The 27,375-nt window shown below is 42.0% G+C and overlaps 1 protein-coding gene across 4 annotated transcripts in view; it reads left to right on the top strand.

The window, feature by feature from the left end:
* Window positions 1-27,375, top strand: part of SIM2 (SIM bHLH transcription factor 2) — a 97,110-nt gene that overhangs the window by 59,388 nt on the left and 10,347 nt on the right. For 2 of the 4 annotated variants that reach the window (XM_075593781.1, XM_075593780.1), the window contains exons 4-10: window positions 1,711-1,819; window positions 14,703-14,788; window positions 16,605-16,804; window positions 18,360-18,466; window positions 20,763-20,910; window positions 22,262-22,427; window positions 23,792-24,194. In XM_075593781.1, the coding sequence (XP_075449896.1) occupies window positions 1,711-1,819; window positions 14,703-14,788; window positions 16,605-16,804; window positions 18,360-18,466; window positions 20,763-20,910; window positions 22,262-22,427; window positions 23,792-24,194 (1,219 nt within the window). The remainder of the gene's footprint in view (window positions 1-1,710; window positions 1,820-14,702; window positions 14,789-16,604; window positions 16,805-18,359; window positions 18,467-20,762; window positions 20,911-22,261; window positions 22,428-23,791; window positions 24,195-27,375) is intronic. The other 2 variants (XM_075593782.1, XM_075593784.1) reach the window with 2 other exon arrangements.

The raw sequence follows: 27,375 nt of genomic DNA, 5'->3' as shown, positions 1-27,375 counted from the left end.
TTTTACTAGTGAGCCAGACTGCTCCCTTTCTGCTCTCTGTGTCTCTATTAATCTCTCATGCTTGACGCCTTTTTTTTTTACTTACTAACCCTGATATAGGGTGTTCTAACTGTTCACCAAGGTTCGTATTCCCATCCTAAAGCTCAGCTATGAACTCACATGTAAAAAGATATGAAGATCTACCCAAACTCATTCATCTTTTAGAGTGTGCATTGGAAGCCTTGTGCATTTACTGTATCAAACTTCACAAGTGGGCCTTATTTAATTAAAAAGAAAAGCAGCGGTGGCGTGGGTACAAATACTCCCCAACGTTTGACCATGTCCTCGGTATAGTGTAGGTGGGAAACGTGGCAAAGAAAGAAATCCAATTGGTTGTTTTTCCATGTGACCCCTTTACACGAGGTATACAATGGCGACAGTGCCCTACGTAAGAACCACGCTCTCTCATACCATCTCAGTTGTCGGCCAGGAGAGGACCTGCTGGAACGGGAGTCAGTTCTGAAGAAAATAAAGATTAAGGAAAAGAAGAAATGATTTCACAGGAACGTTCTTCATGCAACTTACGATTTCAAGGGATTTAATCAATGCTGAGGATGGGTGTTTTGGTTGACAGGATGGCGCTGGATTACAGTAAAACATCAGGCCTTGGATTAGGCCATTTTTTTTAGTGGTCCAGTTTTAATTTGATTGCATTTTTGTTTTTGGATCCTACGAAGAGGCTAAGATTATGGGATGTATCACAATATCTGCCGCTTTGGTCTACTTTGTTCTTCCTCTTCATCTCTTGGATATAAGGCCAATAAAGAAAATCCAATGAACACATTTCTTCACTGCGGTTGGAGAAAAGTCTGGTACCCCATCTAGAATTTAACCCCCACCCCAAAAAAAATGACTCCCATGTTGATTAGATTGTAACATTTCAGTAACAGGACTTAGCACTTCCAGAGTACCTGACAGTGTCACGGTGTTTCAATGCACTGGAATTCAACATTGGTGTTGTGGTCTCCAAAGGGAGAAATGCCCAACACAATGTATACAGTGAATGAGGCTGGAAGGGAACCCACGTATGTGTTTATTCAAGACCAACACCGTAACCCCTGTGCCAAAGCTCTCTCCCGTATATGAAGAGAGGATACGTGGGCACAACAGATTTCCAAATGATCTAATTTATTTAGCCGAAACAGAACGTTTGACCATAAAGGTCTTTTTCAAGTGAGGTATTGTGCCACTATACCTCACTTGAAAAAGACCTTTATGGTCGAAACGTTGTGCTTCTGTTTGGCGAAATAAATTAGATCATTTGGAAATCCGTTGTGCCCACGTATCCTCTCTTCTTGTACTGTTGGATCAGCTGGAGGCTCTTATCGAGACACAGGAGCACCGGTAATTACTTTACATTTATTCTTATTTGGTGTGCAGCATTTACCACTTTTCATATTGACTCTCCAGTACATGACATCGTATGTGACATCGTATATGTGCTTGTATGGCAACCCTGCTCGAAGTAAATGGCTGTGGCAATATTAAATGGAAATAATGACAAATCATTTTTCACCTACAAATGTTACCCATTTTTTATGGATCCGACAAATGCGATAAAGTAAGAATAGATCATTATTAACACCTTTGTTGCTGGATACAAATATTTGACATATGCTCTAGTGTATGTAAAACTGGAGACTTACTAATGTTATTGTTTTCTTCTGGCAGGTGGAACTGACCGGTAATAGTATCTATGAGTATATACATCCTTCAGATCATGATGAGATGACAGCCGTGCTCACAGCTCACCAGCCTCTTCACCCTCACTTACTACAAGGTAATTGTATTACATGCTAGAGTACCGTTCAACTATTGCCTGTTAATGGTAAAATATACAGTGATGTTGCTGACCCGTTTTGCACTGGAAGGAAAGCACTGCTAGAAAGTGAATACTTTCTTAATAAGAAATACAGTATATAACAGGGCAGCAACTGAGAACTCCTCCCTTCTTTTAAACACTATTATGCAGGTTCGCTGAGCCGTGCAAGTGGTTTTGCTCATGTAAATCTCACTAACTTTAATGGCAGTGGAGAAAACAAAAATATAAGATGTCTTAAAAAAAAATCTACAGCCGCTATAAAATATATTGTCAAGCACCTTCTCCAGGCTGGGAAAGATGTCAGCTTCACAACATGTTTGATCGGAGCCCAAGACAAAAAAGAGATACAGATACAGCAGATTGTGTGCACCCGTTAACGCAATGTGATGCAATATTTATCGCAGGAAATGCAGCGGTTACAATGGTAACGCGTGGCATTTTCTAGCACTGAACTGAACAAGACTGAGGGGTAATTAATTAAGGCGCGATGGGGTCGGTTCAGCATTACCGCATGACTACTGTACTTCCTTTTACTAGAATGGGAGATTTCGTGGGGAAGTGTCGAACCGGCAGCATTGCACCTTAATGAACGACCCCTTAAGTCTCTACATAAAAGACGGAGTTTCTATATATTTATTTATTTATAAAATATTTTACCAGGAAGTAATACATTGAGAGTTACCTCTCGTTTTCAAGTATGTCCTGGGCACAGAGTAAAGGTAAAATATAAGTGGGCGGCACAGTGTAGGGCTGCTACTTGCCCCTCGATCACGGATTTCTTTCTAGTCAAGGTTTTTAAATGGAGTTGGGAAATGTAAAACTCTGAACTAACTGAAGCTGATCTCTTAACATAGAGAGTAACTCCAAGCTTACAGTCTGAGCCAGTCCTGAGTTTGTTTTCCTATTTTATGGTCTGTTAGTAACTTTGCTATTGTAATAACTGAAGAACGAGATGCATGAATGGTCATCACACTGCTGGACATGGAGTTAGCCGGCATGTTGACAAATTCAGCCAATTTAGGATTTTACATCTACTATCCATATTATTAAAACTGGGTTACATGGATTTCTCAAGAGTCAGCTTTCATTAAAGATACATTAGTAAAGTGGCAGAAATGTATAACATATGTAGCCCTGTTTCCCCCCTTCTCTGGGAAATTCTACTTCTACATGGGGTGTCACCGTGCATACCTGTTGGGAGCAGGAAATCTTGAGCTGCCGCGTTGTTATAGGGTAAACAGGACAGGCTTTTGGGTTCTTGTTATTGCAGTTCTTCTCATGGTACTCAGCGCCTCCAGCTGTAGTGAGCTCCAGGGTATTCTGGAGATCAGTTCCCACCACTGCACACATACTCCACTCTGCCCAGGAACTGACACTCAGACAGGTGAAAAGTGAACAAAGGTCTGTATTGTGCAACGTGATATACAGCCACTGCAATTCCTCCTACAGTACTGTAAGGTCTTTTGAAGTCCCAGACTTCTGAAAGGTGCTTACTCCGGTAGTAGGGGTATTGATTCTTGATATTCTCCAGGCCTGAGCCTGGAGTGGGCCAGCTCATCCTCGCAATGGGAGAGACTGACAGCCCATGCTCTTTCCTTTCTCTCTAGAGCTAGACTGACAAACTAACATTTGGATTCTTCTCTTCCTCTGGAAGCAGGGGCGGGCCCATGACCTGTACCTATCCCTGATAGGCTACACACAGTCCATGAGTCATAACCGCACTCCTGTCCATCAAAGAGGAGCCTGCAGGGGGTCAAGAGCCCACATATTTAACCTGTTACTGCCCTGAACTTTCTAGGGGCTTACGTAACAGGGGGAAAGACAGGTAGAATGGACTTACCATGTTACACATACTGTAGAACATTAATATTTGAATTGTCCACTAACTCTGACAGACGGCAAACTAAATAACGTGAGTTTTAACAAAATCCAATCATTCATTTTAATGTACTAGAGACATATTCGTTTGTCTCTGATTCCCTTGTCTTTGGAACAAGTCTCACCTTGTCTTTGGAACCAGCCTCTGCCTTGTTGCATGCTCCCAGTTGTGTAACCTGCCTTCCTCAGAGGGGGAAGGACACTACTAAATTTAGGGCGGTCCTGCCTTTAAGTACAACCAGGAGGCGGGCACCCCGTTGTCCCAGCTACAACAGGATATACCACCCCCTGCTGTCACTCAAATGCAGGTCCTCGGAGGGGGAAAAACCCCTAGCAGCTACTGGCAAGGCCTGAATGTACCAGCCTACAACTGGCTCCATCATCTTTTCATGCATTAGAATAAGTGTATCTTGTGACTCCTCTTATTTCTACTTCCCATAGTACAAGATGATAACACTTTAACACCGGGATACACTGAGCTTTGGCAAAGAGTATCTGCCATAAAGTGGTACTGATTTGCCATAAACTGGCATGATAATTGCGGGATTGAGCTCTGATACCCCTTATCGAAACTTAGTGAATTCCCTCCCAAGAGACGTAAATAAAACATGTTCATTTAAGTTCTTACAAATGATCCACTGACATTGATATGAGACTTGCATGGGGCACAGAGAAAAAGGTGGGCGGAGTGAAAGTAACAGACATCAGTAACTGCCATATTTTAAGGCAGCGAGGCGCAACTTGGGACCTACAGCGGTAGAAGTCTTTATGGTTCCCTCTGGTGGGATAAGTTCCGCTTCTCTGCACCAACATTGCCATTGAGTCACATGGACACTGTGATATCCTGTATTATAATGGGACCCGTTGTATTATCTGGTTGAACCATGCGACGTACTACTTCTGTACGATACAATAACCCATAGCACTCGGAGCTTGTGTATGACCTTACATTAGGCAGTTTCTCTTAATTAAAGTTTCTCAGTTTCTCTTAATTAAAATGTTGACATTACTTTTTTTTCTTAATTCTGGTAAAGGGGAATACGTGACCGCTGGAAATTTGGGAAACCTGCTCCCGTGCTCCCATGATTGGCTTAAACTGCCCAATGCTTCTATCCCCTTGGCGGCTCTGCAATGTGTTGCTGGCTCATATGGCAGCCTAAGGGTTAAAAGGACAATGTGGATCCTTCATGGTTTCAGTTGCCGGGATGTTTTCCGGGTCAAAGTCTATTTTTGCTTTCAGACATAATACATCAAACCATTGGCTTGGATTGTTCAGTATCTGGGTATATACCTTGGAGGATAGAGTCCTGGAAAGATGAATTGACGAGCAAAATACATTCCGCATGTCAACCAGAGAAACAGCTGTGTGCTAGACTTGTGCCCGGCCAAGAGATCTGCAAACGGAGTGACGTGTGTGTAAATGCTTCTCTGTACAGAAGCACCAGGAGTTTATACAGATAATACACATGATATCATCCGAAAAGGCAGATGAAATCCTGTGACTAGGGAACTGTAGGCATTTCTGACAGCTGATCTGCAATGTCGACTAACTTATGCAAACTTTAAAATTGCATCTCCACATCACGATTTTTTTTTTTTCATCGTTATTTTTAATAAAAATGATGGTGCAAAATAGGATTCTGAAAGCAGCGGCCCTCTCTACTGCCCACAAAAAGACACGTTCACTTTCTTTTTATCTTTGGGAAGCCCTTTACCTGCAGCATTAAGGAGTCCCCCCCCCCCTTTTTTTTACGCTGTCATTTCATGCTGGAGGTACAGCATTGCTGAACACCTGCTTACCCCAGAGAAACGAAAGACGCCCTTCACGCACTTAAGAAGGGCACCGGTTGCCATGGTAACAGGTGCAAACTCATCAACAACGAAGGTAGTTGAAAGACAATCAGCAAAAAAATAAACTAACCGTTTATGTTAACCATTTGTTAAACCTTCCATTTATCAGTCTTAAACCTCATCTGCCATTTACCTGCCCACGTTTCCAGTTTCTCCAAGTCCTTCTTAAGAGAAATTACATCCTGCTCTGATTCTACTACCTTACACAATTTAGTATCATCAGCAAAGATGGAGACTTTGCTCTCGATCCCAACCTCAAGGTCGTTAATAAGCAAGTTAAAAAGCAGGGGTCCCAGTACCGATCCCTGAGGTACTCCACTCACGACTTTAGCCCGACCTGAAAAAAGTTCCATTTATGACAACCCTCTGTTGTCTCTCCTTCAACCAGTTTTCAATCCAGGTGCATATATTATTACTGAGTCCAATTTGCTTTATTTTGAACACCAACCTCTTGTTCGAAACTATATCAAAAGCCTTTGCAAAACCTAAGTAGACCACATCAACTGCATTACCCTGTCTAAATTCCTACTTACCTCCTCAGAGAAACAAATAAGGTTAGTTTGGCATGGTTTATCCTTCATAAATCCATGTTGACTATTACTAATAATTTTGTTTTCCATTAGGTATTCCTGAATATTATTCCGTATTAAACCTTTAAGTAGCTTCCCCACTATTGAAGTCAGGCTTACAAGTCTGTAATTCCCCGGTTGTGATCTAGCTCCATTTTTAAATATAGGCACCACATCTGCTTTACGCCAATCTTGTGGTACTGAGCCTGTGGAAATGGAGTCCTTGAATATTAAATATAATGGTTTGGCTATTATTGAGCTTAACTCCTTGAGAACTTGCGGATGTATGCCATCGGGGCCAGGTGCCTTATTTACTTTCATTTTTCCAAGACGCTTATGAACGTCTTCCTCAGTTAACCAATTGGTCATTAATATGGAGGTTGTGACTTCCTCCTACGGCGCTACTATTGAACTTGATTCTTCCCTGGTAAACACAGAGGCAAAGAATTTGTTTAATACCTCTGCTTTTTCCTTACCTCCAATAATACCCATCTCACACTGAAAGGGTCCTATATTTTCTTTTCTCATTTTTTTTTTGTTATTAAGATACTTAAAGAACTTTTTACGGTTGACCTTACTTTCTATTGCAATCCTTTTTTCATTATCCATTTTTGCTAATTCGAATGCCCTTTTGCAATTTTTGTTACATTCCTTATAATTCTGATACGATGTCTCCGTCCCTTCTCACTTAAAGAATCTAAACACCGTCCTCTTCTTGTCCATTTCCTCCCCTACCTGTTTATTTAGCCACATTGGTTTTGACTTATTTCTTTTATACTTATTACCCAAGGAAATACACTGATAAGTATGCTTTTCTAACAATGTTTTAAAGACTGCCCATTTATCTTCTACATTTTACCCTGCAAAAACATCATCCCAATGTATTACTTGTAGATTAGCCTTTAGTTTAATAAAATCTGCCTTTTTAAAGTTTAAGGTCTTTGTTGAACCCAAGTAATCTTTTTTTTGATCATTTATTTCAAATGAGACCATGTTATGATCACTGTTACCCAAATGTTCTAGGACTTGAATATTTGTTATTACTTATACATTGTTTGATATTACCAAATCCAGTACTGCCCCTCTCCTGGTTGGTTTCTCAATAATTTGGGTCATATAATAGTCTTTAAGCACCCCCAAAAACCTGTTTCCTTTTGTTGTAATGCTAATCTAATTTCCCATTATGCAAACATGACCTAGTTTTGATGCCTTCTCCAATTGCAAAAGTATTTTAGCTTCCTCAATCTCACAGATATTTGGTGGTTTATAGCATATCCCTACAAAACATTTTCTTTATACTTTTATCTCCACTTCTAATTTCTATCGACAAGGTCTCTACATTTTCATCATTCCCTTCATAAACATCATCCCTAATAATAGGTTTTAGATCCGGTTTAACATATAAACATACTTCACCTCCCCTTCTATTTGTTTGATCCTTCCAAAAAAGGGAATAACCCTCTAAATTAAGTGCCCAAGTCATGAGTTTCATCCCTCCATGTTTCAGTAATGCCTATGATGTCATACTGCTCCTTTGCAGCTATTAATTCAAGCTCCCCCATTTTATCTGTCAGGCTGCATTTCAGTTTTTTCAGGATGTACTATTATCTTATCTGCTCCTTCCTTTCAGCTCCAATTTGGTTTTAGACTTTAGAAGTTTTCTAGTATTATCTGTATTTACTATGGGTATCTCACTGCTTGTCAAACTCGCACTTGCCCCCTTTCTACCTCCATACCCCCTTGTATCCTCCTCTATTCTATTTAGTTCATTATCTGTTTCATTCCCCTCCCCAGAGGGGGCAGTAACACATTCATACAATTGATTGTTTATCATTCTCCGCCACAATAATTTGCACAATGTTATTCTTTAAAAAAAAAAAAGTATGGCGTTACAGACAGCACTCCCAATATATAGTATAAAGTACAGTATATACTGACTGGTGCACGGGAACGGCAGGAGGGACCCTTGATCCTCCCAAAACTATAAAGCAACAGAGGTAAGTTGAGTGCTGGGGAAATTGCCTCTAATTTTATTCTTTAAGTCCTCTCCGTGCATATTCCTCGTTCCCCACTATCTTTTACTGTAACACAGACTTGGCAAAGCGACATCATTTAAAAACGTGATATTCCACAGCGGAGACCAACCCCACTCCTCAAGCCGCCCTAACAGGTCAGGTTTTCAGGATATCCCAGCTTCAGCACATGTGGCTCAATCAGTGCCTGCTTCAGCACAGGTGGCTCAATCAGACCCTGCTTCTGCACAGGTGGCTCAGAGGCTCAGTCTGATTGAGCCACCTGTGCTGAAGCTGGGATATCCTGAAAACCTGACCTGTTGAGGGGGCTTGAGGACTGGAATGGAGCACCCCTGCCATAGACAGCCACTCAACACCCCCCTCAGCTGCGATCGGTGTGTTAGTTTGTGAGGAGACTATTAATAATGACAAGCTTGAACTTCTGATAACAGTAGGGCAGCAGCGATTCCCCAGCGAGGCTTGCACAGAAACCTTTTCCTAATCCCCTTCCAGTGGAAAAAGCCCAGCATTTAGTGAGCCTTACTGTACGTGACTAAGAATAACAGATGAGATATAGATGAATGGGAATGTAATCCTGTTATCCCATAAAGTGCCGATTTTGTGAGGAGGCTTCTAGTCGTACAGCATAAGGAATCTTGAAGAGGAGCCACACACAGAATGACTAATTAATATAGGACCCGTCAGACTGTAATCTATACTCCTTAGGGCCTTATTCTATGTGTATATACCCCATACGCTGCAGTTTGGCCTACACTCCCCATTGACCGCAATAGGGACTTTCAGCTGGAAACGACCAGAACCGTCACTCCAGCGTATATAAAAGAGGGCATGTAGGGGGCTTATGCTATGACCACCCAAGCTGCCAATTTGTCCCATCCCCTTCCCCAAATTACTTGTGCTACTGATTTGTCTTACAAGGCACTTGAGGCTTTTAAAGCACGCAACTTATTAGGGAGATTTTTATTTTTTATTTCGCTCCAGTGATTTTTCTACATAACAAAGAGTTATTGTTACGGACGATCGTGCAAAACTTTCCAGACGCAATGTGCGCATTTTAAAAGTATTTTCTATACAAGGGCAGTATCTCTGGGGACTCAACTGAATTAAAGTGAGATACATTGATGATTGCACCTTGAAATCATTCAAATGTAGGTATTTAAAAAAAATGTTTTAAAAGTAACCTAACGTTTCTGGAGAATTTTTTTTTATATAGTCTGTACTTTTTCTCGTTCATGATAAAACGGTTTGATTCGCCAGATAAACTATCAACCCCACTGCTATTATGCTTTGTGTTTGTAATTATGATATCATCATTAGTTAAACCGGTTAGAGTATTGTACAACAGGTACATAATAAGATTGAATTTCATGGGCCCTGAATAATAATGAGGCATATTACAGGTGTTTAACTTTCAGGACACTTTTCGTCACACGTTGGTGAAGCGCAGACTCCTGTAGCCTAGTGCCCTTAGCTATAGCCTTCTACTGGCCTCAATACTATACTGTAAGTCCTGATAGGAACAGACAGTGTTGGGGTTAGACTCCTGCGCAGGGCCTAGCCTGCAGTTGCAGCCTGGATGGGTACTATGTAGAAAAAAGGGGGGTCCTCCGGCGCGTTACTCTGCTTGTGGCTCCACGGCGTTTAAGGCATATAAGTGAGGGAGAGAAGAGAGGGGACCACAGTAAGGGACCAATACAGTGATTATACACAGCTCTTCGTTTGATTGGGGAGGGAGGGAGGGGGGGGAGTAGGGGTGTTGGGGAATCAATGGAGATTGAACGATACTGCTACATAAAGGAGACACACTTACATCAAAATATCTAATATCTTGAATTCTTCTACTCTTCTCCTTATATAGCTGCGTGTTGTTGAGGGTGAGGAAAAACCTCCTGGTATCCTCCTTAGCAAAAAATAAAGGGAAAAAATAGTGCAATACAGTTTATTAACAATGGAAAAAAAGAGATTGAACACTTACAAGCAGCCGATAATTTCAGGCATAGAGAGGAGATGCTGCCAGACTCCACAACGGATCCCTTCCTGGGTTGGGCTGCTTTGTCCTGGCTGTTTCCCTGTTGGCAGATGGTTGCTGTGTTGATCTTCACTTCGGGTGGCTGGGATTGAGAGTTTCCAGAAGCCCGTGCACAGGCTATGTCCTCCTCAAAACGGCCTGTCCCTCAGCATACACAGCATACAGATTTCAGCTCCCTGCTCCGGTGCGCATGCGCATGCGCAGACGGCGGGATCGCCGAGCCAGATAGTACAGGGGAGTCAAGTCCTCACTACGGTGGCTTGTAATGGCCAAAAAACGTCAAACGCGTTTCGCCAATGCTTCCTCAGTGACGTGTATAGGCAAAGGGTAGCAGCAGTCTTATATACACTGTAGAATCGTCAGTTTAACTCCAAGGGTGCTGGTTTGACTCATAACATAGGTGTAGGTCCTTAAACTCAATTGCTCTTACTTTGTTGACTTAGTGTCGTGATACAAATTATACTGTAATTATTGTAATTAAAATATAAGTTAATGTTACTTTAAAATATTTTAAAGTAACATTAACTTATATTTTAATTACAATTTAAGAATATCTAGCCAATAAGTAAACTATCTCCCCTTCCTAATTATCCATCTTATCTACCTTGTTTTTAATTAAATAGTACCCACACAAAAGGCTTGCCACCATTAAAGTTCTTTAGGCATGCCATTTGTTCTTAATCATGCTGTATTTAATTATTTAATCACCATGTATAATTTGTATCACGACACTAAGTCAACAAAGTAAGAGCAATTGAGTTTAAGGACCTACACCTATGTTATGAGTCAAACCAGCACCCTTGGAGTTAAACTGACGATTCTACAGTGTATATAAGACTGCTGCTACCCTTTGCCTATACACGTCACTGAGGAAGCATTGGCGAAACGCGTTTGACGTTTTTTGGCCATTACAAGCCACCGTAGTGAGGACTTGACTCCCCTGTACTATCTGGCTCGGCGATCCCGCCGTCTGCGCATGCGCATGCGCACCGGAGCAGGGAGCTGAAATCTGTATGCTGTGTATGCTGAGGGACAGGCCGTTTTGAGGAGGACATAGCCTGTGCACGGGCTTCTGGAAACTCTCAATCCCAGCCACCCGAAGTGAAGATCAACACAGCAACCATCTGCCAACAGGGAAACAGCCAGGACAAAGCAGCCCAACCCAGGAAGGGATCCGTTGTGGAGTCTGGCAGCATCTCCTCTCTATGCCTGAAATTATCGGCTGCTTGTAAGTGTTCAATCTCTTTTTTTCCATTGTTAATAAACTGTATTGCACTATTTTTTCCCTTTATTTTTTGCTAAGGAGGATACCAGGAGGTTTTTCCTCACCCTCAACAACACGCAGCTATATAAGGAGAAGAGTAGAAGAATTCAAGATATTAGATATTTTGATGTAAGTGTGTCTCCTTTATGTAGCAGTATCGTTCAATCTCCATTGATTCCCCAACACCCCTACTCCCCCCCCTCCCTCCCTCCCCAATCAAACGAAGAGCTGTGTATAATCACTGTATTGGTCCCTTACTGTGGTCCCCTCTCTTCTCTCCCTCACTTATATGCCTTAAACGCCGTGGAGCCACAAGCAGAGTAACGCGCCGGAGGACCCCCCTTTTTTCTACCAGTATCCACACAGAGGTTGGTGAATCACCTCTGAGAGACTCAGGCTGCGGAACTGCTTTGTGCCAAGGACAGGAGCCATATATTGAACAGTAGGCTAATTCTTTTTTGGCGCAACTTTTCTCTCTTTTTATGGATGGGTACTATGTTGCCATATCCAGGGGCATGCCTAAACTGGCAGTTGGAGTGTCATACCTGGGGAGGGTACTGACTGGGTCACATGTATATGTGTGATTCCTGTCAGTACCTGGATCTGCCCTGTTATGGGGTGGGGTTACAAGCCCTTCCCCCTGGGTATAGAAGCTGACACTCCACTTCTGTAACACCCAGGTGAGCTCACAGCACCAGATCACCCGTGGGAAGGGGGAACAGGTGCTACACTCCTCTGGCAGCTGAAGAGTTAAGGTGCCCACATTAACATTGAAAACTTAAACCGAACACCTAATGAGTAGCCAATTGTTAAAAAATAAGTGAACATTTGAATATTTTATGAGATTGAAGATTAAGGGCCATATTTCCTTAGCAGTCTTCTGCTATAAGGCACCATTCAACTCAATGGGCTGTAAGGTGTTTTCCAGCGTCAACGGTGTCTTTTGGCCGAAGACTGCTTGGTAAATAAGTGCCTAAACCTTTCTAAGGAAGCTGAATACAATACGTTTGTTATGTTATTTTTAAGCCTGCAATGGGCTGATTCGTGGCAATGGTAGCATTCAGCCAATCTCAGTCTGATGGGCTGCTTTGGATCATACAAATAAACATGGTATGGGTTATAAGTTGGGTGAGTGAAGTGAAGCCCATTAAGTATACTTGCTTTAGGCAGGACCAGTAAATGTCTAGAACTGCCAACATATTTAGATCCCTTTTTACAAGTTCCCCATGTCTTCTAATTGTTTCCATTTATCTCATGTTTCACATTAATGCCTATATTTGATGTAAAGTCTTCTTTAATGCAAATCTTCAACAGCAGCAGTATAGTAACAAGATTTATTGCAGCAAAAAAATAACTTCTATCAGTCAGTTGATACCCAGGACTCAACGTGAGGAGCTAAGAAGGAGGGTGTTCCAGAAGAGTCTACTACCAAGTTTAGGATTTCTTTTCTGGTAGTCCCTGGAACCACTTGTCATGAGGAAACCCAGGGGGACACTGCTTGCCTGCTCGTTGGCTGGGTTCACCTACCATGGTCTTAGAACCCCTGAAGGGCAGTCACGTGATTATCTAAAACTAAGATCAGGAAACAAAACTAGAACCAAACTGAAACTAACTCGGGGCTATTTATACAAAGGGACCTAATTCCCTCCCTTTTTCTCATTGGTTTCCTCTGTCTCCCGCCTCAGGCTTCCCATGCTGTGCGAGTGTTTATTTACCTTAACACGGCAGCCACACTGTCATATATGAGCGTTCATGAAGGAGAGAGCTAAACCATTATTCAGGAATTTAGATGGCATGGCCGATGCATCAAGGCAAATGTGGGGCAAAATTTAAGCAAATTGCACTATTTCATCTAGCATCTCTTTGTGCCAATGTATCATGGTCTTTGCTCCAAGTTTTACCATGTGCATCATCTTCTGATTTTGGGACTGGAACAACCAATAGGAGGAGTTACATGATGCCCAGATTATAATGAGATGTTTTAAATTCTGTGTGAAGTTTGAAATGGACTACAATTTTCTGGCTAATAATTAGCGTCACGTAGTGTATAGTACAGAACAATACCACTTGTGGTGCATATACATGTATCAGACAGGTCTGCAATCCTGCTTTTCCTCCATTATCGCTTAGCAAACAGTGCTTCCACTGCTGCCAGGGATTCTGGGTAATGTCACATGTAGAAAACTCTTTTAAAACCCCTCCGTGTCACTTTTCTGACCATTTACAAACACTGCCAGAAAAAAAAATGAAATATTATTGTGAATTAAGTATACTTATCTTTATTTTCTGAAGAATTAATCGCTTTTTGTTATCCTATTTAAAAAAATAAAAAAAATACCAAACTCCGTGACTTTCTGACCACCCAAAATGGAATTTTAATGGAAAAGTGCTGCTTTTTATGAGTGAGACTCCATTGAAATCTATGAGAAGCTGATGCTAAAAATCAAAGAGACTGACTCCAAATCAGTGAAACTCAAATACAACTAGTGGGACTTGACATGTCTGCTATTAGTTCAATGTACTCCTATCTGGCACTGCGTCTTTAAACGATTTGGATGATAATTTAGCCTGCAACAAACCTACAATAACCAATAGAATAGAGATATACAGGGGTACTCCCAATGCCAGATGAAGTATAGAAAGTAAATCTTGGTGCATACCGTACTAGCCCATCCCACCCCTATGTTCCAAATAGAGGGCTACCTTTTAATGGTATGAAAACCAAATAAGGATTGAGGCACATAAGTACTGATGCCACAAGTTGCTGAGTTTTACTGCATATCGTGAGCAACGGGCGGCTAAATGTCTGAGGAAGGGGCTGTGACCCCAAAACGTAACACTGTAGCTGTGCTCACAATATGCAGTAAAACTCTGCAGCTTGTTGCATCCGCACTTGTGCGCCTGCATCCTTATTTTATGTTCCTACAATAACCCGTAGTGCTTCACGACAGAAGAGCTCACACATTTTTGGACGTAGTTTTGGTTGTTGGTGGGACAGCGGAACAAGCCTTTCAGTGCAAAGCAGCGGTGCGTAGGTTAACACCTCCAGAGATTGCTTGGCCTCTTGCACCTGGTTTAGGATTAGATTACTAGCAAAATATAATACCCGTCCTTCTAAATTAACCCTGTCACTGAGTTTTCTTTTAATTATTATTTTTAAATATTTGACCAAAGTAATCTGTTGCATAATTCGTAATAAATACACTTGCCCTTTCAGAGTACGAACTAGAGAGATCATTCTTTCTACGAATGAAGTGTGTTCTGGCGAAACGAAACGCGGGACTAACGTGCAGTGGGTACAAGGTAAGACTGTTCCTCTGACTCTTTATAAACATTACATAATTAGCCAATAAAAGTAACATACAGTAAATCTAATTTTCAAGGAAAGATGCACATTTTTATTTTTTTCTAGAAAATTAGCCATTGGTTGCAGTGTTGGGAAATAGTAATGGTGACTTTCCTAATTTCAATCAAGATTCAATCAAGATTCAGTTTGTTTGTCTTTTGTGACACATTCTCCATTTATTGTTGAGAGAGAGAGAGAGAGAGAGAGAGAGGGAGAGAGAGGGAGAGAGAGAGAGAGTGAGAGAGAGTGAGAGAGGGAGAGAGGGAGAGAGGGAGAGAGGGAGAGAGAGAGAGAGAGAGAGGGAGAGGGAGAGGGAGAGGGAGGAGAAGAGAGAAGTGAGAGAGAGAAACCTTTGCTGCTACGCCCCTCTGCCTTGCTTCCTCCAGTGCTCGCGTCTCCCCTTACCTTGATGCGGTGTCAAATGACACCTGGAGTCATGTGACATCACATGACTCGCGGTGTCATTTGGCATCAAGTTACGCCACGTTTCCATGAGACGAGTCCTGAATCTGGCAAATTCGAGGTAAGTTGAGGTTGCAGAGGCCTGACGCGATCCCCCGGCATTTAATTTAAATGCCTTGGGGAAGAGCGCGGGGCCTCTGCAACCGCCGCACCCCCGCCCGAAAAATCTTGCGCCCCCCTCTATGCACACCCCTGCACTAGTCAGCACTTATAGTGTACCTGGTACGTCATGGCACAAGGGCCCATTTTTTAGGACATGGTTAGGCTCAACCCTGCAACGGATCCCCCTCCACTTCCGTTTCCGTCTGTGTGGGGGCCGGTGGCGGTCATGTGATCGCTGTGGAAGCCAGCACATGCTCCGGAAACTGTAACGGTAAAACTGTGATTGTGCTATTCGGGGCACTCGTATGGCATCTCAAGTTGAAGTCAATAGGAGTTTCCACGCCACAGTACCCCAATGAGGACATGTGCAGAGAAGAGCCACCAAATTTATAAAGGGGATGGTTAAATTTGATTTGTTTACATTACAAAAGAGGCGTCTAAGAGGGGATATGATAAATATTTAGAAATATATTCAGGGACAGTACACGCTTTCAAAAGAACTATTCATCCCAAGGACAGTACAAAGGACTCGGGGCCATCCCTTTAGGTTGGAGGAAAGGAGATTTCACCAGCAACAAAGGAAAGGGTTCTTTACAGTAAGGGCAGTTACAATGTGGAATTCATTACCCATGGAGACTGATGGCAGATACAATAGATATGTTAAAAAAAAAAAGCTTGGCATCTTTTTAGAACGGAAAGGTATACAGGGATATACCAAATAAGTATACATGGGAAGAATGTTGATCCAGGGAGTAATCTGCAATATTTGGAGCCAGGAAGGAATTTATTTTTCCCCTTATGAGACATCATTAGATGATATTTCACAGGGGGTTTTTTGTTTGCCTTCCTCTGGATTAATATACTGTAAGAATGGATATAGGATAAAGTATCTGTCGTCTAAATTTAGCATAGGTTGAACTTGATGGATGGATGTCTTTTTTTCAACCTCATCTACTATGTAACTATGTAATAATAACCCCCGAGAGAATTAACATATGAGAGAGGGAATCAATGTGAATAAAAATGCATACTTTGGGATAATCATCCATGCCAGTCTTTTATGAGATCTTTATTATACCAAAATAATGCTGGTCTACCAGACAGTTCAGGGGTTGAGCCAGTTATTATAATAAAGATACTATGATTGTGTCACGGGTTTGGTATCTTCAGCACAAATGTGAGACTGTATGTTTTATCTTTGTATGACAGGTGATTCACTGCAGTGGGTATCTGAAAATAAGGCAGTATATGCTGGACATTTCCTTATATGACTCCTGCTATCAAATTGTAGGGCTTGTGGCTGTGGGCCAGTCCTTACCCCCCAGTGCAATCACAGAGATCAAACTCCACAGTAACATGTTCATGTTTAGAGCAAGTCTGGACCTGAAACTCATTTTCCTGGATTCCAGGTAAGAAACTCTGCAAATCAATAATATGACTGGACTGTAAGGATCCCATTCATTAACCTTTACAGTGCTGGGGCTCTGGCGCTCGACCGCTGCATCATGTGATCGCTTGTTGGTGATTTCAAGAGTTCGCAAAATGCGTTGGAGGCTGTGTATGTGGAAACCTAGTATTATGAATATAATAGGACACAAAAGGAAATAGCATAACCTTTGAGAGCTGAATCTGCATCAACGTTAGTCTTAAGATATAAAAGGATGTACAGTAATACCCTAACTAATTGAGATTTGGTGGACACATACCTTAAAATAACCTTTAAAGCCATCAAGATCATGACGCGACCAGGCTCCGGATGCCATTTTGAAAGATAAAGATCTGATCCTTCCTAAAAAACGAGCAAGTCCCTCTGATGTACCTGGTACACCACAAGGTTATCTAATATGCAAGGGCGCTTGGATGCGCCAAAGGTTAAAGTGTAATACTGCCGTCCACTTAAACGGCAGTTTTTGTGACATCGCGCTAGGATCGGCAGCATCTTACTTGAAACTAGCAATCTCCCGATTTTTGTAATGTAATTTTCTTATAGAATTCGAGCCCCGAGCCGGGTGGTCACCCACCCCCCGAGATAAACTGCGCTACTCCTAGCTCCTGTTCCCAAGATACTTACCTTGCATGCTCTGATATCATTGTGGCTTTCTACTGGCCCTTGGGAGGGAGGCCTGGGTGGCAACCATATTGATTTCCCAAAAGGGGCATGAAACAACAACATATAAAATGATAAATGGCTCAGGATCCGAGGGTCCCCTTGCTCTGAGTCTATACACTTTTGTCAACTAAGTAGAAAACAATTCAAGTAGGAGGGATTGATGCTAAGAAGAATAAAGTCCTAAGCATCCAGATGGAACTCCATCAAAGCCCAAAGTAGACCAAGCACGAAAGAGACCAATACTCTGCAGTCATAAAGATATAATACTTAGTTGCATTGTATTTAGCAATAATCTTAATATAGACTAGGGGTTTGCCAGATATAAGATTAATGAGGCTACGGTCTGGGGTGACCCTTCCACAGTTACAAATATATATAAATAAATAAATGGGGCTTCCTGCTTCACAAATGCGTAAAACCAAAATTTGTTTTTAATGTTATTTTAAGGTCTATATCCACCAAATCCCAATGATTTAGATCCATCCTTTTATACCTCAAGAATAAAGTTAGTACAAATCCAGCTCTCGCGGGTTATGCTACGTATCTTTGAGTCCTTATTCATAATAATTGGTTTCCCCATACAGAGCCTCCAATGCATTTTGGGACTGACCAAGATCACTGTACACAGCAGGGCGCTTGTACCCCAGAATTTGTGCCCGTCACGTCAGCCAAAACACGTTATCTTGGCTACAAACGGAATAATAAATCATAATGCCTCTTGGTCTGTATCAACTTGAATGTCCAGATGTTATTAGCATTAATTTACCGGGTTAAATAAACTATATAGTAAAAATAAAAAAAAAGAGAATATTTATAAAAAATATATTATTTATTATTTAGCCTTTTTATTGCAGAGTAGCTGAATTAACTGGATATGAACCGCAAGACCTGATTGAGAAAACCCTCTATCATCATGTACACGGCTGTGATGTATTTCACCTGAGATATGCGCATCATCTCTGTAAGTTGGGGAACTAGAATAGCAGTTGTAAATGGACAATGTAAATCAGAGGTGGTCAACTCCAGTCCCTCAAGGGCCACCAACAGGTCCGGTTTTAAGAATATCCCTGCTTCAGCACAGGTGGCTCAATCAGTGGCTCAACAACAGAGCCACTGATTGAGCCACCTGTGCTGAAGCAGTCCATGACTGAGCCACTAATTGAGCCACCTGTGCTGAAGCAGGGATATCCTTAAAACCTGACCTGTTAGTGGCCCTTGAGGACTAGAGTTGGCCACGCTTGATGTATATCATACACCTTTTTTACATGGAAGATCTTTTCTCTGGCTATGTATTTAATAATATAGTTACATTTATGTTTTACACTTGGAAACAATCTGATTGTACATTCTTGTTTTTCAAAATTAGCCATTTAAAAAAAAAAAAGAAAGTTTCTTGATGTTCAGTAAAACAGTGGTTCTCAAATTTGTTCCGTGGACCATCAGTGGTCCACAAAGACTTTATCAGTGGTACCCAGAGCCTTTCAAAATCTCTCTCTCTCTCCTGTGGGTTGTGCATTCTCCGTCACTTCTCAAGGCTCCTTTGTAGATGCAGGTGCAGTATAATTTATACATCTATCGTATATAAACATACTTATGAACAGAGCAATGCTCATGTATGGTTTGAGGACATCTGCATTAGATCTAAAAACAAAACAAAATCCATACTATACATAACTAATGTAAAAATATTAATTAAAAATGATTTGATTTGCAATTAAAAAAAAAAAAATTATTGCCAAAAATAGCCCATAAATGATAACAGTTCTTAGTATATGCAATGGTTGCACTTCTGGGTGCAGGGAGAAGTCTATTGGTGAAGGTTTATGGAAGTGGGGGCATCAATATGATAGCAGCAATAACAGGAGCAGGAGAGTGGGACAGTAAGGGGGGAATAAAAAAGAGAGACAGCGGTGTGACAGGTGAGAATGGACGGTTAGGTGGATGATAGCCGCATGCAGGAAGGAAGGAGATATGTGTATCGGACACCATGAACCTAATAGGACACACAAGGAATATGATATAGATACAAGAAGACTGCAATTCGCAGTGGGATAAAAGGTGAAGACTCAAATGCCAAAGATGACCGTCAGGAAGGGCAGCGGTGGAGAGATTTATTTGTCGGGTGTTTTTCATTCCTCCTGCAATACCAGCATGTGTGATGCTTTTTTTCAATTGTTACATTTGTTTGGCAATTTTATAATATATCAATAAAATAAATACTGTATTACTTTTCTATTATATTTTTATATAATAAAATAATATAATGTGTGTGTATTTGCTATGAGTAGAGGGCTCTCCCGGTATTCTTGTACCAGGTATCTGGGTGTCCCCGGTGTAGGTTTAAAGTGTGTAATTACAGTAACGCAATGTGCACTGACAGTGCGGGTCTGGGACATTTGTTTGCGTCCGTTTATCCGCCGCTCACCTCGCAGCCGGAATGTGTCGCCGCCGGCCGTTTCGCCACTAAGGTAAATCACTAACCTTATCCCTAAAAAAAACTAATGTTAACTTCTAATACTAACGCTACCCCCTACCCTAAAAACCTTAACCCCTTACCCTAAAACCCTTAACCTTAAGCCCTTACACTAACAGCTAAAACCCTAAGGTTAACCCCCTAACCTAGGAGAGCGCAAACTTTTGCTTCTGCGCCCTGGTGTCTTGCCTGCCCTGGTGCTCGCCCCCCCCCCCCTCCCACCTTGGAGCTGCGTCAAATGACGCTGCAGGGTCATGTGACGTCACGTGACCCGCGGCGTCATTTGATTTGTGTGACGTCACGTCACATGACCCCATGCCATGGCGACGCGTCACACAGACATCCGAATCACGGTAAGTTGAGAGTTGCAGAGACCTCACGCGATCCCCCGCCATTTAATTTAAGCGCCTTGGGGAAGAGCGCGGGGCCTCTGCAACCACTGTGCCCCCCCCCCCAGAAAAATCTCCCGCCTCCCAGTTTGTGCGCCCCTGTCCTAACCTAACCACTAAACCCGTAAAGTTAACCCCCTAACCACTAAACCCCCTAAAGTTAACCACCTACCCTAAAACATACTTACGCCAGAAGCGTCCGGCGGCGGAGGATCCCCGTAGGGGAGTTGGTCGTGACCAAATATCCCATACCTCACAGGTCTTCACAAAGTGACATGCAAATGAGGACACATTGTCACCTTTTGCCTTAAATCCATTATTACATGGAACCCTTACGCAAATGCTCACTTTTATATATATACACACACACAGTATTTTATGATTTCTGTTTGCAGTGTTGGTGAAAGGCCAGGTCACCACTAAATACTACCGGCTGCTTTCCAAGCATGGAGGCTGGGTTTGGGTTCAGAGCTATGCAACCATCGTCCATAACAGTCGTTCTTCAAGACCTCACTGCATAGTGAGTGTCAACTACGTACTCACGTAAGTAAAGCGGGGCATGTCATATGCGTTGTGTTCGTTCCATAACTTCATGTATAGTTAGCCCACGATGGCGATTAGTATTACATACCGCGTGCAAACAGGATTGCATGGAAAGTTATTTATCACAGACATTGTGTTTTGTAGCAGACCAAAAAAAATAATAATTCTAAAAATAAACAAAAAGGAAATAAAAAGTAAATAATTGATAAAAGATACATTTAGATAATAGCAGAATTTTGAGAACATCCTCCTGGTTTCCTGCAAATCCCTTTTACCATATATTCCAGTTATTCTTCTATACAATTAAGATGTAACTCCATTATTTCCGGTGAGGTTTGGTTGTCAGATATACTCTCCTGTCTTGGATGTTCACAATAAACATTTCAGGCTGGATTGGCACCACCACAGGAATACTGATAATAGCAAATAACTTTCTGTCCTGTTTTACTCTAGTCCAGGGGTAGCCAACTCCTGTCCTCAAGGGCCACCAACAGGACAGGTTTTTAGGATATCCCTGATTCAGCATAGGTGGCTCGGTCGAAGACTGACGCCACTGATTAAGCCACCTGTGCTGAAGCAGGGATATCCTAAAAACATGCCTAGTTGGTGGCCCTTGAGGACTGGAATTGGCTAGAGGGAATTGGCCCTTGAGGACTGGAACTAGAAGACTGAGACCTGCACCATCATTTGTAGCAAACATTACAATAGCTACAGAATTAAGACTAGGCACCGTTTTAGAACTGCCAACCTTCCTTGGCTGTAGGTAGTAGAGATGGGCGAATTTTGGGGGCAGATTTGGACCCGCAGCAGATCGGCCGATTCCTGTGATCCCCGGATTTCCGCGGATCAATCTCAAAAAGGGCGATTCGCGTTTTATTATTATTACCCATACACTCCGCGGATCCTGCAACCCGTGGACGGATGTGCAGAATTTAATTCATGGATTGAGTAATCCACGGATTGGATTGTACAAATCTGTCATTGCTTGTATTCAATGGAGGATTTTTAATGAGTTCGCGGGTATTACATCTGACCAAATCCGTCCACGGATTTTACACCGCGCAACAGATTTTTTTGGGGGGAGGGGGGTGCGAGAAAATCTGGGAAACGATTTGGTCGGATTCACTCCTCTCTAGAAGGTAGCAAAGAACATGGCCATTTATGACACTATTAACAAATTAGGCATATTGGTAGTCATGATAGCAGTTGTTTGTGAACTAAAACCGAACATGCATTCTTAACTACTTTATTACTACTCTATAAACATCACTTCCTTTACTGTTTGGCTCAATTAAATATAGGTGTACTGTAAATGTATCATTATTATTATTGTTTTAATCCTTCCTGGCAGAGATATCGAGTACAAGGAACTCCAGCTGTCACTGGAACAAGTCACTGTTGCAAAGGTGCCGTTTCCATGCAGGACCTCAATGTCTACCTCACAGGAAACACGCAAGCCGACAAAGCTGAAAAGCGCAAAAGTGAAATCAAAACCAAGAACAAACCCGTATCCACAGGTAATACTCCTAATCACTAAGCGGGAAATGTTTCTTTAATGAATTGGTATTTGATTGTCCCGGGGTTTAGAAGAACAGTACACACAGAAGAAGCAAGGAAGGTGGGAAGATGCACAGAGAAACATGCCATTTGCATGACAACTCTACAAAGAAGTGCTGAGAAAAGTTAACAGTTACAACCTTATGGGGTTCCCAGGCAGTTTGAGAGGATTTGAACCACCAGACTATATTTAGAAACCAATTTATTTTCATCCTGTGCTGAGAGGTTGAGGGAAGAGCTCAGCTAAGTGCCACAGTAATTATTACAGTCAACATGTGCTGCTCACTTGTAAATAACAATTGAACCATAATTCTTTTGGCTGGTTTGTAAATGTAGAATCCGAATAAGTGAATAGGCATTCACAAGAACAAAAAGATGCAGGGACTCTGACCCTCTAATCAATTCCAGTCCACATCAGTACTTATTTAAGAAGGACAATTTCTGTAAGAAATAAGAGGTCTGTGTAATATACGGCAACGTTTTTCTGTCCTCTCTGTGACTTGGAAAGCTTTTCCATTGCTATTTGCTATTGACTGAAGAAAATAATAATAGAATTGTTTTAAGTAATGAGAAGGAGTTTTTTCTCTATGAAGACAACAGTAGAGCACAGTTGGCGTAATGTATGTTTGCTAGGGAGGAATGACATGAGGCACAGATTATAATTAGATGCATCAAATTGTCCACCTCTGTACAGTATATAATTTCTTCACCATTCTGTCTGCGTATAAAAAAACCCCAACTAGGTCTGAGGTGGTGTTAACTTTTTTGTTTAGAAATCTGCACTAGATGTAAGAATCTGGAGCAATAAGATAGGCATATATCATACAATATGGAGGAAAAATTGGTGCAGTGTCTCAAAACAAGTCTTCTGAAGTATTGATGCGAGAGAGCGAGGGAGCGAGCGAGAGAGAGCGAGACCAATTTACTATAGTGCCCAGTTACTTATATACCCAAATGGAGCATAGTACATCTGGACCTAAGTGTCTCAGAAAGGTTGTTGTAGGATTTGATAAAAATAGAGATCAATTCACGACACACTGGCCCATGATGCACTAGGACTGACTGGTTCATCCTACTCTAGATGTCTCAACATTCTTTGTAATTACTGACCAGTATAAAGAAGAAAATAATACATTACCAATTAGTATTACCAAAGACTTTATCTGCCATGCAGGCTTCATTGGAAATATAAGGAGCCTCAGATTATAATATATATATATATATATATATATATATATATATATATATATATATATATCATGAATACTTGACTTGTTTTTCATTTATATGTGTGATGCTAACATAGTTTTCCTTTTTTATTTAGCAGTATACTTCGTTCCACGGTGACAAATTGGAATGTTCCCAGGTGGGAGGTTGGAGAGGAGGTCCCACCGTAAATGCTACCACTACTCAAGAACAGAACACCCATTCAGAAAACAATGAACTTTTACACACCCCTGCATACAGCTTACCATTCCCTTACCACTATGGACACTTTCCCGTGGATTCCCATGTACTTGGTAGCAAAAAACAAGGTATGCCTTCTAGATTTGGGCAGCCTCAAGGATCGCCTTGTGAAGTAGCAAGATTTTTCTTCAGTACATTGCAGACGGGTGGAGAGTGTCACTGGCATTATGCCAACTCAATAGTGCCAAATTCCCCACCTAAAAATATTTATGATCAACCAATGAATCCAGCACGGCAGAACATGGCACAAAATTATGAAGGTAGGTTATTTTGTTTTATGCCTAAATGATACCTTTCTGGGTGCCGGACCTAGCGGTGGTGGGGGTTCACATTGTTCTGCTACAGATGTAGCAAGCTTTATTTTTCCTACTAATAGAGCAGACTATTGTGTTATAGTGCAAAATATCACAGATTTTCCACAGAATTCAGTAATAACGCAGAAAATGAGAAGGAGTGGCTCTGTGAGTAAAGACACTGACTGGCACTGAGTTTGAAGCAGGGGAACCTGGTTCAATTCCCGTTGTCGGCTCCTTGTGACCTTGGGCAAGTCACTTTATCTCCCTGTGCCTCAAGCACCAAAAGCATAGATTGTAAGCTCCACGGGGCAGGAACCTGTGCCTGCTAAATGTCTCTGTAAAGCGCTACGTAAAACTAGCAGCGCTATGCAAGAACAAACTATTATTATTATTATTATTATTATTATTATTATTATTATTAAATGACTAAATATCCAACCAGAACTCGGCAGCTGATGTTGCTACATCTGTATGTTTTTTGTTTGTTTTTTAAATATTGTTTGATAATTTAGTTTTCATGCTCATTCACAGTTAGTGGTGAGGCATGGAAATGAGGACCAAGCAAAGTAGTGCGCAGAATACAGTAGGTCCTCATTCTTGAGTGTGAACCTGCCAGAAACGGGAAGGTGTCAGAGTCTTGGTCATTCATAAAAATCTTAGGGGTAGGCCCCACAAAGCTCTGTTAGTGACTAAACGAGATGTTGACTTCAATTAACATCTCGTTAAGTGCTAACGGGGATTTTCAAAGCTCATTGGCGACGCGTCAAGTGCAATTTTTTTGCCTTAGCAAGCCCGCGCGTTACTATAACGGACGCTTGTGCTGATGATATGCAAAATATATATGGACCCCCTCAACGCACATCTACAGCAGTCTGTTACAGTCACTGCACGGCTAGACGCTGGGATTTTAAGTCATTGGTATACCTGGCGTTTGGGGCTTCCAGCTCATAACGCCAGGTAGCAGAACCTTTTTTGTCCATTTCCAGGGTTCGGAAGTGGGCCACTTTGGCTTCCTATATTACCTGAGAAATATAAGAAGCCACTGGGAATACCCTGGACTAGGCCAACGTTTTTAGCCAAGACCTGTGTATTAACCCCTGGGTTACCTAAGTGACCATGAAGGCGTGTATAATATATGCCTTCATGGTCACTATGGCTTCTAAAGGCCAGGTATATATTGCAATGCGATACAGTACATACCTGGCATTTCCTTCGAATATGGCTAACGTGAGCCTGCGTTACGGTCAGACAGCCCCGGGGTGTCTTATCCCGACGTTAGCTGGCCAACGCCGTGTTGCATTATGCAAATGAGGGGCCTAATGGTCATTGTTTTTGCCTATATTTAGCTTTGTGGATCTCCGTTAAAGTCAGGGAAGCGAACGCCCGTTAACTATTTAGGTAATGTCATGTTAGTATCCCTGATTTAACAGTTCCTTGTGGATCTACACCAGAATATATTAAACATAGAAGGAATGGTTGCTTTCCTCTCTGGCAGCAAAGGAATGATTGTGAAGTGGGTTTTGGATGAGGATGTTGATTAGTAACGAATTAGAAAAAACAGATCCCCTCGCTCAGCCTACAGGGATTAATCCGATTGCCAATTCTTGGAGTCAGGAAGGAATTTATTTTTCCCCTTATGAGATATATCATCCAATGATGTCACTGGGGTTTTTTGTTTGCCTTCCTCTGGATCAACGAGTAAGTATAGATATAGGATAAAGTATCTGTTGTCTAAATTTAGCATAGGTTGAACTTGATGGACGTACGTCTTTTTTCAAACTCATCTACTATGTAACTATGTAACTATTGTGACAAACGGCTTACTCCGGGGCTCCGTCGTTTGTCCGGGACTGTTTAGAACACGGTCTTTTAGGGTAGGTTAAATGATGAGGCGTCACGTACTGTTCCTTTAAACAGGCTATGCCTGGTTTATTCAGTCCCAGGCACTGAGACTGCCACAGTGCATACAACAGAAAACAGATCAAAACAAAAGCTGCTCACCTGAGCGATAACTTAACTTAGATATCCCTGACTCAGGGTTGGAAGTGGCTTTTCCACTCCCAACAACAAAACAAGGTACTTTTGCAGTCTTACACAAATGAACAGAAAGATTGAACCTGTTTGGGGAAGAGGCTTCTCCCCTCTGTAGTTCAGCAGCCTTCCAGCCTCCTGGCTCTTGTGGAGAGACCAGAGCAAACAGGAAATCAGTCTTACATACCTGATTCCTAATTAGCATGACAGGTGACAGAAATCAGGCAGCAGACAAACTCTGGTCTGGATCTCTCATCCCTCAGTTCCAGCGCTTGCCAAACTGTGGGATGGAGTGTATGTATTATAAGGCTGCACTCCCAGGCCAAACAGGATAGAAACTGTCTAGTATCCTGGGAGCCCTATATACGGAATTTATTACCATCCCCTGGTTTCTGTCACATATCCTCCCCCCCAGCTCAGACCTCGAGGGATGAGCGACCATGGATATTAGGGAGTGCATCCTTGACAACCCATCAGCATTGCCATGTTTGTGCCCTGACCTGTGTTCCACAGAAAATTTAAAGGGTTGTAGGCTTAGGAACCACCTGGTCACTCTAGCATTCTTTTCCCTGTTTTGACACATCCAGGTAAGAGGTGCATGATCTGTGACCAACCGGAATTTTCTCCCCAACAGATAGTATTTGAGCGTCTCTACAGCCCACTTTATTGCGAGACACTCTTTCTCTACTATGGAGTAATTTTTCTCCTGGGGATTTAGTTTCCTACTTAAATAAAGGATGGGGTGCTCCTCACCTTGAGACTCCTGGGAGAGTACCGCCCCCAGCCCTACCTCAGATGCGTCGGTTTGGACTACGAACTCTTTGGAGAAGTCAGGTGTGACCAACACTGGTTGGGCACAGAGAGCTTCTTTCAGGCTTCTAAAGGCCTGTTCGGTTTCGGGGGACCACTTTACCATTAGCGGTCCTCTTGCTTTTGTGAGGTCAGTTAGTGGGGTTGCCTTAGTTGCAAAATTGGGAATAAACCTTCTATAGTACCCAATTAACCCCAAAAAGGTCCTTACTTGTTTTTTTGTAACTGGCCTTGGCCAATTTTGTATCGCCTCCACTTTGAGTGTTTGGGGTTTGAGTAAACCTCTGCCAATAGAATATCCCAG

This window comes from Ascaphus truei, chromosome 3 (genome assembly GCF_040206685.1).
Source record: "Ascaphus truei isolate aAscTru1 chromosome 3, aAscTru1.hap1, whole genome shotgun sequence".
NCBI lineage: Eukaryota > Metazoa > Chordata > Amphibia > Anura > Ascaphidae > Ascaphus > Ascaphus truei.
This window is presented reverse-complemented; position numbering and strand designations above follow the sequence as displayed.